The following is a 12,068-nucleotide window of genomic DNA, read 5'->3' on the forward strand; positions in this document are numbered from 1 at the left end:
CTGGGGAGGAGATTCATCCATGTTATTCCGTATTCGGTCTTCAAGTGGCCGAAGCAAACGAGCGTTTGTGTGACCGTGGCCGAATAGGCAAACTGCATGTTTAGTTGTTTTTTCCTTGAATATCTTCCCTGGTAGATAATTAGTACATTGCGCATGCACTTGAATTGCTTTTTAATTTACAAATGTCACGCTATCGCAGGCTAAATTTCCAATTGGTCTGTTTTCACCTGTCGTTGACGTTGAACTAGGGCAAGCGAGAGATTTCTTGGCGAATTACCAGAGTTGGACATGGCATTTGCGCATGGTATCTTTCAGAAATACCATCGATACCGTTAATACACAAGAAATAAGCGCCGCTCTTAATTTTATTTTATTTTCATTGGTAGCAAACTGTGATAAGTCCTACAATGACTTCAAATGCAATCAGCCTAGGCTTTGTCTGTCACTTGACTGGTGTTAGATATGAAAAAAGAAAACTCATGAAAGCATGAATTTTGAGGAAAAGAATGAAACGAGTACATCGATTGTTCTTTATTGTACACAAGATCTTTATCAATTTATCACTCAAACATAAACAGAGACGCATCTTTCCCTTCGCTTTCGTACGCTTCAAATTCTTCACGCCCCTCCAAATAGTCATCCATCATCGGCCCAGCCTCCCCCATCAGCTCAAAAAATGCCTGTTCAGCCCATGTTTCATCAGTGGACGTTTGCATACACATCTTTTGCATACAAAACCTACGCAGCGGATCGTTCTTCTCACTCGTGTCGTCGTAGATCGACCGGATTTGGTCCGATGTGACGGGCGTGGCGGGATTTTCGCGGAAGTAATCATGAACTTTGCCGAGGATGTATTTCTTGAAGCGTGAAGCTTGGAGTTTGTCGCCTAATGTGTAACAATGGAATAGGCGAGAGGCGTGGAGGGGGTCATTGTTTGCCTTTGTCGAATCGGTTCCACTTCCGTGTCTGAAATGCACCCATTGTGTAAACGTGTCAAAGGCAATCTCGTCAACATCTGGTAGTCGAAGTTCTGGTGTCGGTTGCCCGAAAGGAATATCTATTAGCAGACTGCGGAAATGTAATGAATGGTGCTGAAGACAAAGGCTATTTAGATGATACGGGTTCTTACGGTCGCCAACCAGCACAGTGACTGTGGGACTAGAAGCAAGCCTACCACGACGATTAGTCTTTTCTATATCTAATACAACGCCCCATTTTTCTTCTTTGTACTTACCCCAAAAGCCAGCTCTGACGAGCCTTGCCTCCGTTTTTGAGCAAGCGAGTCAGGTTTTGTCTCACTATCGCATATTGGCTTGCATATGGCTCGATGTCGGTGATATTCAGCTCCTCATACCCAAAATTTAGAATCTTATCCACGACACACTGGATGTCCTGGTCATTCTGTGGATCTAATAGCAAGCCCATGTCTTGTAAATGTGGGGGGAGGATCGTAAAACTTCAAGTAAATAATTGTAGTTTGGATGAATAGTGAAGAGAATTTGAGCAATAAACAATAGCAGGGCGTCGTTGAACCGTCTTATATGTGGCCAGGAAGAAGGTAAATGGCGGTATCAAAGGGCCAAAAAAATGCCGTAAGAAAGGCAACTTTTCAGCAAAAGACTTTACAACAAAGCCATTAATTGATAGCCTGTTTCAATCACTATTGAAAGAAGGGAAATATGATCACGTAATTGTAAATAGATTGCTTCAGTAGGCATAAATATCTGTTCATCCGTATGTCCGTCTTCCCAATGTCCAGCATGGAGACTACCCAGTATTAGATTCCACCACCCGATTCCAATAACTCCAAAGAACTCCAGTCAAACAAATCGTGCAGGTAAATCCAAAGCAAATGTGTAGTTGCTTCAAGAACAAAAAAAAGGAGAGCCAGTATCTACAATAGAACTGGATATAATGGTAAATATTCGTGACGCTCAAACCGCCTGAGCCATGCGTTATCTAACTGTCGACTTTTCAAAAGGCCTTTTTTTTTCAATCAACGACCGTCACGAGACCGTCTAGGCTGGTGATGAATTGCAGCCGGCACAAATACAGGCGGCGGACGATTTACATGCGCCATTGGAGGAGGCGTGATCGTTGCAGCCGCGACATCGGCGCCTGTTTGGTGTTGCTCGAATTGTGGGTGGTGAATAGAAGAGATGCTATTTCGATAATGACTTCGGAAAGACGATGCTCGTGATCGAGAGAACATGGACGACCCGCACGTGGAATACGGTGGCGGCGGGGTATCTCTTGTTTCGGTGGAAGTATGCCCAAAGCTGCTGGGGAACGAGTAGGCCGACGAGGCATCGTCCATAGTTGCGGTTGCGGTTACAGTTGCACTGCTGCTTCCGGTGCTATTTGACTGGACTGGCGCTTCAAAGGCTTGTCTGTTCTTCTCGTCGGCGAAACTGAACGAGCCAGACCTCGTGGGGTGCGGGTTGTTCTCGAGGGTCTTTTCGTGAATGCTCATTGGTCGCGCAGTGTAGAGGGGAAGCGGCACCACAGGGGTATACCCAACGTCGACAGAGTCATACCGAGGAGGGTGCTGGCTATCGGACTCCCGAGCAAACCCTGCCCCGGGATCTGAAGCGACTTGGGTAGTGACATGTGCCTCTGACGAGTCCAAACAGCCGCAGAGTTCTGGCATGGTGTAATTGTGTGTCTTGGTGTAGAATGAGGGTGCTAGGTGGCTTCAAAGAAGAAAGAAGGTAAAGTGGTCTCTGTGTGTCTCAACTCTGAATACCACCAGTGAGTTGAGTATTCCGAGATTGGTAATAGTATGCACAATCTAGATGGCAAGACCAAGTCCCATCCCGCGAACGCTCCTATGCGCTGAAGCTCAGGTGGTATTTGGTGAACGAGGAGCGGTGGAATCCGCAAGAGACGGGGGTGGGAGAGAGGAGAGGAAGAGAGGAAACAGAGAGGGCTGGATGACAGCAAGAAGTAGGAGCTGTTCTCGAGGTGATTGAGGCTGAGCGGTCGTGTTCAAGTCCTCAGGCACCAGGATTCTCGTGATTCTGCGCGCCGTGATTGGTCACTTCACGTTCAAGTGGGGCTCCCCCGCCGTTATCGATAAGTGCCCTGGACTAGGCCCAGATAGGAATGGCGCTGTTTTATTTTTTGCTTCGAAGACCAAATCCCCCGCCTCGCGATACTCTAGACTCGTGTTTTCGTCAACAAGAGAGACATTGCAGACTGGCCGACTGTGCTACAGGGAATATTGTTCATTTATTCTCTACCTACCTCTTGACTGGCACCATGCCGGCCCTCCCCGAAGATGGCGACTACGTAACAATCGCCCAGCTAGTGCAACCACCGACTGTGCCTGCGTCCGGTGACCCATCGCGCGAGAAGGTCAAGCGAGTAGATCCCTTTATGTTCGGCCAGCGATATCTCGAAGAGGGAACCGACATCTTCAAATACAATGCGTGGGACCACGTCGACACGGACGACGACTACAAGGCCTATGCCGAACTGCAGTACTCCAAACAGCGCGATAACCCCGCTTCGGATTTCCACAAGAACCTGTACAACTCGAACCCGGCGAAATTCTGGGATCGGTTTTACAAGAACCACAACCAAAACTTCTTCAAAGACCGAAAATGGCTGCAACAAGAGTTTCCGATTCTCGCCGAGGTGACGAAAAAGGACGCTGGTCCCAAAGTCGTGCTGGAAGTCGGCGCCGGCGCGGGCAACACGGCGTTTCCGCTGGTTAAGAATAACGAAAATGAGGAATTCATAGTGCATGCATGTGATTATTCGAAAAACGCAGTCAAGGTCATGCGCGAAAGCGAGGACTACAACGAAAAATATGTGCGCGCCGATGTGTGGGACGTGACGGCCCAAGGGGAGGATTCGCTGCCGCCAGGTCTGGGGGAAGGCTCGGTCGACGTGATCATTCTCATATTCATCATATCTGCGCTGGCGCCAAACCAATGGGACGCAGCGCTGCAAAATGTCTACCGGTTGCTGAAACCGGGCGGATACGTTTTATTCCGTGATTACGGACGTGGCGATCTTGCGCAAGTGCGATTTAAAAAGGAACGATTCCTCGACGAGAACTTTTATTGCCGTGGCGACGGAACACGGGTCTACTTTTTCGATGACGAAGAGCTGAGGAATATCTGGGGTCGCTGGACTCCTGAAAAGGGACTGCAATTGGATGACCCAGCGAAACAGGACAACGAAGAGAAACAAGACGGCGACGAAAAAGAACCGATACAATCAACAGAAATACCCGAAAACGGATTCGAGGTGATCAACTTGGCCAAGGACCAGAGACTTCTTGTCAATCGCCAGAAAAAGCTCAAAATGTATCGCTGCTGGCTGCAGGCTCGGTTTCGGAAACGGGTTGCGGGCGACCAGCTTGAGGACAATACACCTGAAAAGTTGGCGAAAGATATTGAGACTACACTATAGACTTGGAAAGAATATAGAAACGCTTATATACTTCTCTTTAGATACCAGTTTTTTGTCAATTATTTGGTGTACAGGTGCATACAGGCGTTTATATACTATTATTATTACATTCACAAAAAGTCCAAGTCCACCAAGTTGCAATCCAAGACGAGCACTCAAAGAAACTGCTGCGTAAATTGCCTCTGATAATGAAAATCCTCCTCAATAATCTCTCTGTCTCCATGACTATCAAAAGACGAAACAAAAACGCCCCCCTTTCTTGGCCGCTTGCAAATTACCTTGCCATTCCCATTCAGCCCATCTTCCAGGGACACCTGAACGCTCTGGAATCGATATGATTCTGCAAGTGGCTGTTTCTCTGCCTGCAGAATGGCTGACGATGACCGTGAATTCCCTGTTTGCGCGGTATCAGGGTGAAATGCTGTTATTGATGGCGGAGGATTCGTCAAATAAAAATCCCATTCCTCAAGCTCAATGACCTTTTTTGCGGCGGCAGCGACAGCTGAACCATCCCAGACTACTTCGCGGTGAGGCGCAACGGTTAACAGACGAATCGCTTCTCTCCGAATAGATGGTACTCGGCATTTGAGAGCTATGTAGTACAATGGAGCAATGAGGCCGATATCAGCACAGAAATTAAGAGGCCCAAGGCGACAATTTCTCCTGTCAAATTCATATTTGACAGGAAGATTCCTCATAAAAACCAAATCAGCAACTTTATCGATCAACTCTGCAAAAAGATCATTGTATTTGTCGTAAACCATCTCACTCCAAGACCCATCGAATGAAGGGATTGCGCCGATCATTATACGAGCCATGATATAGTATGCGCGCAGGATGGCAAGGCCCATGCCTCGGCGGACGTCGAGTGTTGGCAGGAGCATGACAATGGCCCTCTGGTAAACCTCTCCCCAGCTGTCCAATCCTTGTTGCAATTCATCTCGCTGGTTCAAAAGCAATACAATCATGTCGGGAGACTGGTCGCTCATATCACACTCCTCAGCAAGATTGATAACGTCATGCAACAGCACCTCCAAATGCTGACGAGCCTCTTCCAGCGTAACGAAGAGATTGGGGGGCTCGTATCTTTGTCGGTGTCTCGCTTCCCTACCTGTGATATACAAGAATCGAGAGGGATGTCCAAACAAAACAGACTGAACGTTCATTCGCGCCAATGTTTCAAGCAAGTGTTCGTCCACCGTAGTGAGATCGGGTGTACGAAGCACCGTATTTGCCATGCTTGGATCATTGTCAATTCGGTGCCGTTTTAAATTCTGAAGCACCTTGATTCCGTGGTCGATATGTATATTGGCAGTGCTGTAGGTGCCCCTCATCAATTCAATGCAGGTAAATAGAATACACGCAGTCAGTGCAATCTGCACGGATTGGTGGTTTCGGCTTTGAAAGTGCCCCTGTAGCTGAGCAATAGATTTATTGTAATGCATCAAAGCAAAACGATCCCATTTTTTCATCTCGGAATCACAGTCAAGAAATTTGGAATCCCACTCGTTGCGCATGGTGGTATGCAACTCCTGACTGCGTTGAGTGGCCGCTAACGCTATAGTGGCATGAAACACCGCTGGCTCAGTGGAGGAAATTTGCAGCACAATCCGATCCCAGAAGCCAGAATTGAAAAATCCAGGGATCTTCAACATTGTGCGTACGTGATAGAACTCAAAGCAGCTCGATTCGTCCTTGGTAGCCTTGGAACGCAGGAACTTCATATCGACATAAGGCAAAAATCCGTGGTTGCAGCTTGCACCATGGCTATTAAACGGAGGAAAAGGGTGCTTTGACGTGTTGAGAGACTGGCGAGAGCCATAGTAATTACCGCCGGTGCCCCAGATACCATAGCCCTCGCAAGTACGGCCGGTGGAGATGCATCGATCGCAAACTGGTCGCTTCTCGTCGCATTTGACTCTACGTGCTCTATAGTGGATAAAATCAATACCAAGAACATATCACCCATCAGTAGGATTCTTTAAGCAGTAAACTTACTTGCAGGTTTTGCATCCGGACTTGACGCGTTTGATGCCATGCTTCCTGCCTTTTTGGGAGGCATCATGCGAATCAGCGGAATTTGAGTCCATGATAAGACGTTATACTTTTGGAAAAATGCGCTCCAATTCAGTTGCCTATCGTGCACGTCGGTGGTATTTCTGGAGGAGAAAGAGAAGAAGAGGGGGAAATATTTAAGAAAATAAAATAGACAGCTGGGAGCAACTGCCAACTGCGCGTAGGACGTCACTGGTCAGTGCCGATATATACGACTGCGGGTCTGCACTTGTGAACCCTGATTGGCGGTGGCTTCCGATTAGATTTGTGCGAACCCATTGGTCAGTTCGCAAAAATTGCACTTTCATTGGTTGGCTATTTTAGATTTATGGGCCTTGTACTAGCTTATTTTTACTGGCGAATCAGGTCATATTCAAGGTGGATCTATTCCCACATGATTGCCCAGCATGTATTATGTATAATGATTATTCTAGATTGATGCATAGAAGTTTTACAATTGATAGGCTATGGAGAAGTGCTAATTGACGATCAACAATAGCTTTTAGGTCACTTGTTTCCTAATAATATGTTAACACAACACCTTGGGAGGCTGTGCCTATGTGAACTGAAATCCATGTGGAAATCTTGAAATTACGCGCCTAGTAAGATACAGACAGCATACTTATTCAATCGACACTATGGAGTAGCAAAGGGCTGTAAATATATGGTGGAAAAGTAAATTCATATCAAAAAACACACGGATCTTTTTTGCTGACGAGATCCAAACTACAAGTCGGATATTCTCAAATAGTCCATACTGAACTTGTTGAAGGATCAAGATTGCCAATGTGGATGTGAAATAACAGAATTTCCATCATGCATTAGTTTTTCAATGTCAGAAGACCTGGGCGATAAGGCAAGGAGTTGTAATCGCCACTGGAATCAGGAGATCGCCCTTGGTAGAGGAGCTGCAGGTTGCAAGGATCAATGGGCATAGTATGGTCAGCGCTGCTACGGATGAGATCACCGCTGCTGATATCATCGGTCCAAGTAGCACCGCTGTTGGCCTTTCCGGCAAATGGTGCTGACTCGGTTGAAGCTTGCGGTGTCCAGTCACCGCTTAGAGACGTTGCGGTAAATGAGCGAAAGTACCTCCCGTTTGCTCCAATTGCCTCGACTATCATCAAATATTGGTCCTGGCCCTCGACGGAATACACCTGAACGGCTTCAAACAGATTGTTCCTCGTATCGCTTAGAACGGTGGTTACGGTTGAGTCGAAGGTGCCAGGGAAGTCCTCAAGAGGAATGCTAGTGCGGTAGATGTTGCCGTCGTCTCCACCAAAGAACAAGTACATGTCGGTGTCGTCGCCAATGAGTGCAGGGTCGATGGGGCCTGTGTCGGAGCCGGAGAGAGAACCAGAGAAGAGCGGTTGCGGCGATGACCACCCATTTGCGTCTGTAGGATCACTGGATGTCAAATAGCTGAATGGGCTTGATCCCCATTCGTAGGCGAGTACCCATATATCCTTTGGAGTAAAATAAAAAATGTTAGGGGCCACGGTGCCGGTATTCATCGTGCTCTGGCTAGCCGAAGCCATGTCAGACCACTCAGAGAAAAGACCGAAATTCAAGGAGCCATAGCTTTCTGCAGAATTGACATCTGACGAATACACCAGATGCTGGCCGTTATATGGGACATGACTAAAATCCTTAAGAGAGAGCAATCCCGACTCTGGTTCCGTCAGTGAATCGGTTGAGGTCCATTCGTACGTCGATGGAAGAGAACAGCTGTCCGTAGTAGCTCTCCGGACTGATCTGCCAGATGCACCCAGGACCAGTGCCAGGTTCACAGCGGCAAAAAAAATCATCTTGAAATAATTTTGAGGCTTGAAGCTGATAGAAATTTGGTGGTGTGAATCAATTGACCCAACATCATGCCGTCGGCCCTTGCTATATAATAACTTCGGGAAATTGATTAGGATAGAGTATCATTTGCTAATTAGGCTATATTATTGTTTCATCAAAATAAGACGACCTTACGCGGTGCCAACTAGATTATTTATAACATGTGTTCAATGTTACATATAGATATATAACATACATGTAAAGCGGCTTTTTTCCCCAGTGCGATGCTAGTTAATAATATTCATTCCCTATTTCTTCACACTTTTTGTTCCCCCAATGATACTCTATACTATTATCTATTTTGTATTAGGGAACTACCCCAGGTTTCTAGCGGTTAAATAGAAAAGTGCAGCTGGATCTTTTCCCCGCATTTGCATCTGCGATTGGGGGGTTAACCATGTCAGCTACATAACTAGCCAGATAACAGATAATTAAGACTTGAAGGCAAGAATAGAATATTGCTTAAACTGATATAAAATGTCCGTGTCATATATGCTATAGAAAAAGAAGCCTGGTTGATGTCTTCCAGAGTAGAAATTCAGTCCTCAAATATTCTACGAAATATTCGATATTTGCACTCGCTTCATAGGAAATTATGAAGTGTTTTTACGGCCGGTCTTAAACTCTTACTCTATATGAAACCGTGGTTGAAACCGGGCTTTTGCTGTCCCCTTTTTGTGCTTCGCCGAGCTTCTACTGTAGGTATGATCTCGGTTAATTTTGTCCGGGGATTTTCTATCTACCGAGCCGCATGGTTATATTCCCTTCCTGGAGGGTCATAAATTTTGGCTGTTATTCTGGCTGATATTAGGCTGATCTTTATTTTGCGGAGTATCGTTTTACACCGAGTCTCTCGTATTATTACCAAGTTCTATGTTTAATGTTGATGGACCCACTCTCCTCCGAGCTGCCGACGATCAACTCGTCAAGGCGATAATGTATTGCTTCAACAACAGTGTTTTGTTTCCCCCGCCAATTGACTGCTTACACATTCGCTTCTCTTCTTTTCGCGATTAATATATACACTTTTCTTGTTTCGTTTACATAATATCTTTCAATCCATAATATTGGCTTCGACTCACCCTGTTCGCATCCGATTGCTCGTCCAAAACTCTTCACAATGCGGAGCCTCCTGCGATCTCAAATCCTGAGAAACCTCAATCGCCAATGTGACAACACAGCCTGTATCGCGCCAGTCAATGCGCAACGACTGATCACTCATCGCTATTCCACATCCACCTCACTCTCGACCAAAACTCGCACATGGTCCCTTCGTCCATCACAACAACAAAACCAGCCTGCTGCATCTCGCCGCCGCTCATTCATCAACCTCGCCAACATCCTCCAGAACGCTACTAACAACAACAATGGCAATAATAATAATAATAATCAAGAAATCCGCACTCTTCGAGCCACCCGCACGCTGCCTTTTCCTCCTTCTCCGCTCTACGAAATCATCTCGTCCGTCGAGTCCTATGCCGAATTCCTGCCGTTCTTGGCTGCCTCCACGGTGACAGCACGCGACCCTCAATCGGGCTATCCATCGCAAGCGTTCCTGACCGTGGGCTACGGACCCTTTAAAGAAACATTCACTTCGCGGGTGACATGCGACCGGTCACAATGGGTTGTCGAAGCGCGGAGCGGCGGCGGAGTAGGAGACGATGGGAGACCAGTGCCCGGTGATGATGAAGGTCTTTTCAGTCATCTTAGCACAAAATGGCAGCTTGTCCCCGAAACAGAACAACAACAACAAAAAAACGGGGACCAGGTTAATACCCAGGTTCAACTGGAGATTCGCTTTCGCTTCCAGAATGCAATGCACACGGCCATGATGGGGGCTGTGGAGGACAAGGTTGCTGCTGTGATGATTGAGGCGTTTGAGCGCCGGATAAAAGAGGAAATGGTGCGGAAGTTGTAGATATGTTTCATATTTATAGAATGCGTTTGGGTGTAAAGTTTTCACAATGCATACAAGGCGCGAATCGTGTATCATAGAATAGAATATTCAGGAAAATACAATTACAGTAATAAGTGTATTGTATATGGTGACATTACAGAAAGACAGCGTCCCAGTGCCCCGATGCAGAATCTATTGTACATGGAAAAAGAAGTGCAAAAACCAATCACAAAGTCCTCGAGTTCAGACGTCCGCTGTATCCCGGAGATTCTTTGTGGGCGTTTTCGACCACATTCCAATTAACCCTATCCCACCACCGCTCCAGATATTCATCCTTGCCACCACCGTACTGACCACCGAATCCGTAATCGTAGAGCCAAGCATGCTCCCACGTGTTGACACAGAGCAGTGGTGTAACTTGTATTCCTCCCGGAGCGATATTCACAGGTCCTCCTCGGTCAGAAAAGGAAGCCGGGTCGTACCAACCGCCAGCTTTTTTAGCCGGCTCAGTGTTCGTGTCAACAGGCTGTTGGCGGGCAAAGGCTTCCGAGTACGGGGTGCCGGCACTGTAGGTGCACATGATCTTGAGCAGACCAGTCGGGTTCTGGGAAACGAGCCAGACGAAGCCGCCGCCAAATTGAGCACTCGCAGCAGCCAGGAAGTCTTGTTTCATGGACTCGGGAGACGATCCGCTTTCAACCATATCATGCGCCAGCTTGTTGGGGATTGGAACGTGTTCAGGGGACTAGTAGAGAAATTGTTAGATGTCTGATAGTGGAAAAAAAAAACCAGCCGGTACCAAAGGGCTCCCTTACAAGACCGTTGAAGAAAAAGTGGTTGTTGTGAGCCATTGAGGCGTAATTGAAGATGGGAGCCATCTTTCGGTCTTTGGCGTAGGTTTTCACGAGGCTGACGGTGTCCATTTGTGCAAAGGTGGAATCTATCATGCCAGGCCTAGTTAGTCGCGACGTCTTCAGTGTCCTGATGCTTTGCACGAACTCGCTCACCTTCAGTTAATAAATTCAGTTTGTAGATCAAGTACGCCTGGTACTCTCGCCACGAAATCCTGAACGTATCCGGCGACATGAACCCGGGAATTCCCTGGTCCGCGTATAGACTCTCATGTCTCAACTGAGGCATCAAATGGAGGCTGCGATGCTGCAGTCCGGAGCGGAATCCCTAACTTGGGGATTAGTGGAACGAAAGCACATGCGTGGAGCAGAAGCGTCTCACATTGGCAATGGAAGCAGCGGCGCGCAGACTGCTCTGCGGCCGTCGCAGGAGTGGCTGTAACATTGTGGCTGCGGTGAGGGTTGGGCGTGGACACTGGACGGCGAAATCAGTCAATCAGTCAATGTGTTGATGATTTGCTTTGGAGCTTCGGGGGAGAATTTCTGCCGGTTTCTGCCTGTTTCGTACTAGTGCGAGCGGAGAGCACGGCAGCCAATGGAAGCGCGCAGAGCTCCCGGCGCCAAGAGCCCGGCAGCCAGTGTCGAGCATCCTCCGCCAAACAATCGATTGTCTCCTGCATGGCCAGCGCTTGCTCCCAGTCTACTGTTTCATCAATCTACAAAAATAGGTCGTGACGGCCTGTCGTCGTGAAGAGTCATGCCTTTCTCCGACACTCTGCCTCCTGACCGGTGACTTGTGTTTCCCGTGGCAGTTCCACCATGGCGATTCTCCATAGCTATTCTGGGACCTGTCTGGGCGCGTACGGCGATGCGACGTCTTCGCGCCCAGGTGGAGTTTCTTCAGGCGTTTCTTCAGGACATATAGCCTGGCATGCATGCCCGTTGTTGGTAGCTTTCTGTCTCGTTCATTTCTTTGTCCATACAAACCTTTCTTTTGC

At 47.5% G+C, this 12,068-nt stretch overlaps 7 protein-coding genes across 7 annotated transcripts; 2 read left to right on the forward strand and 5 right to left on the reverse strand.

Annotated features, from left to right (window-relative positions):
* Window positions 1-560: 560 nt before the first annotated feature.
* Window positions 561-1,425, reverse strand: TRUGW13939_00797 (uncharacterized protein; the record flags this gene model as incomplete). Its single annotated transcript, XM_035484003.1, has 2 exons — window positions 561-1,170; window positions 1,235-1,425. 2 exons carry the CDS (start codon window positions 1,423-1,425, stop codon window positions 561-563), a joined length of 801 nt encoding a protein of 266 aa, XP_035339896.1.
* A 571-nt stretch (window positions 1,426-1,996) lies between these two features.
* On the reverse strand, window positions 1,997-2,650 carry TRUGW13939_00798 (uncharacterized protein; the record flags this gene model as incomplete). The annotated part of the gene is made up of 1 exon (XM_035484004.1): window positions 1,997-2,650. One exon carries the CDS (start codon window positions 2,648-2,650, stop codon window positions 1,997-1,999), a length of 654 nt encoding a protein of 217 aa, XP_035339897.1.
* A 611-nt stretch (window positions 2,651-3,261) lies between these two features.
* Window positions 3,262-4,422, forward strand: TRUGW13939_00799 (uncharacterized protein; the record flags this gene model as incomplete). The annotated part of the gene is made up of 1 exon (XM_035484005.1): window positions 3,262-4,422. One exon carries the CDS (start codon window positions 3,262-3,264, stop codon window positions 4,420-4,422), a length of 1,161 nt encoding a protein of 386 aa, XP_035339898.1.
* A 155-nt stretch (window positions 4,423-4,577) lies between these two features.
* On the reverse strand, window positions 4,578-6,512 carry TRUGW13939_00800 (uncharacterized protein; the record flags this gene model as incomplete). The annotated part of the gene is made up of 2 exons (XM_035484006.1): window positions 4,578-6,351; window positions 6,421-6,512. The coding sequence occupies 2 exons, from the start codon at window positions 6,510-6,512 to the stop codon at window positions 4,578-4,580; spliced, it is 1,866 nt and encodes a 621-aa protein (XP_035339899.1).
* Window positions 6,513-7,298: 786 nt separating this feature from the next.
* Window positions 7,299-8,285, reverse strand: TRUGW13939_00801 (uncharacterized protein; the record flags this gene model as incomplete). The annotated part of the gene is made up of 1 exon (XM_035484007.1): window positions 7,299-8,285. One exon carries the CDS (start codon window positions 8,283-8,285, stop codon window positions 7,299-7,301), a length of 987 nt encoding a protein of 328 aa, XP_035339900.1.
* Window positions 8,286-9,442: 1,157 nt separating this feature from the next.
* Window positions 9,443-10,240, forward strand: TRUGW13939_00802 (uncharacterized protein; the record flags this gene model as incomplete). Its single annotated transcript, XM_035484008.1, has 1 exon — window positions 9,443-10,240. One exon carries the CDS (start codon window positions 9,443-9,445, stop codon window positions 10,238-10,240), a length of 798 nt encoding a protein of 265 aa, XP_035339901.1.
* A 205-nt stretch (window positions 10,241-10,445) lies between these two features.
* Window positions 10,446-11,515, reverse strand: TRUGW13939_00803 (uncharacterized protein; the record flags this gene model as incomplete). Its single annotated transcript, XM_035484009.1, has 4 exons — window positions 10,446-10,964; window positions 11,035-11,159; window positions 11,227-11,398; window positions 11,453-11,515. The coding sequence occupies 4 exons, from the start codon at window positions 11,513-11,515 to the stop codon at window positions 10,446-10,448; spliced, it is 879 nt and encodes a 292-aa protein (XP_035339902.1).
* Window positions 11,516-12,068: the final 553 nt, after the last annotated feature.

Source organism: Talaromyces rugulosus, chromosome I (genome assembly GCF_013368755.1).
Source record: "Talaromyces rugulosus chromosome I, complete sequence".
Lineage (NCBI taxonomy): Eukaryota > Fungi > Ascomycota > Eurotiomycetes > Eurotiales > Trichocomaceae > Talaromyces > Talaromyces rugulosus.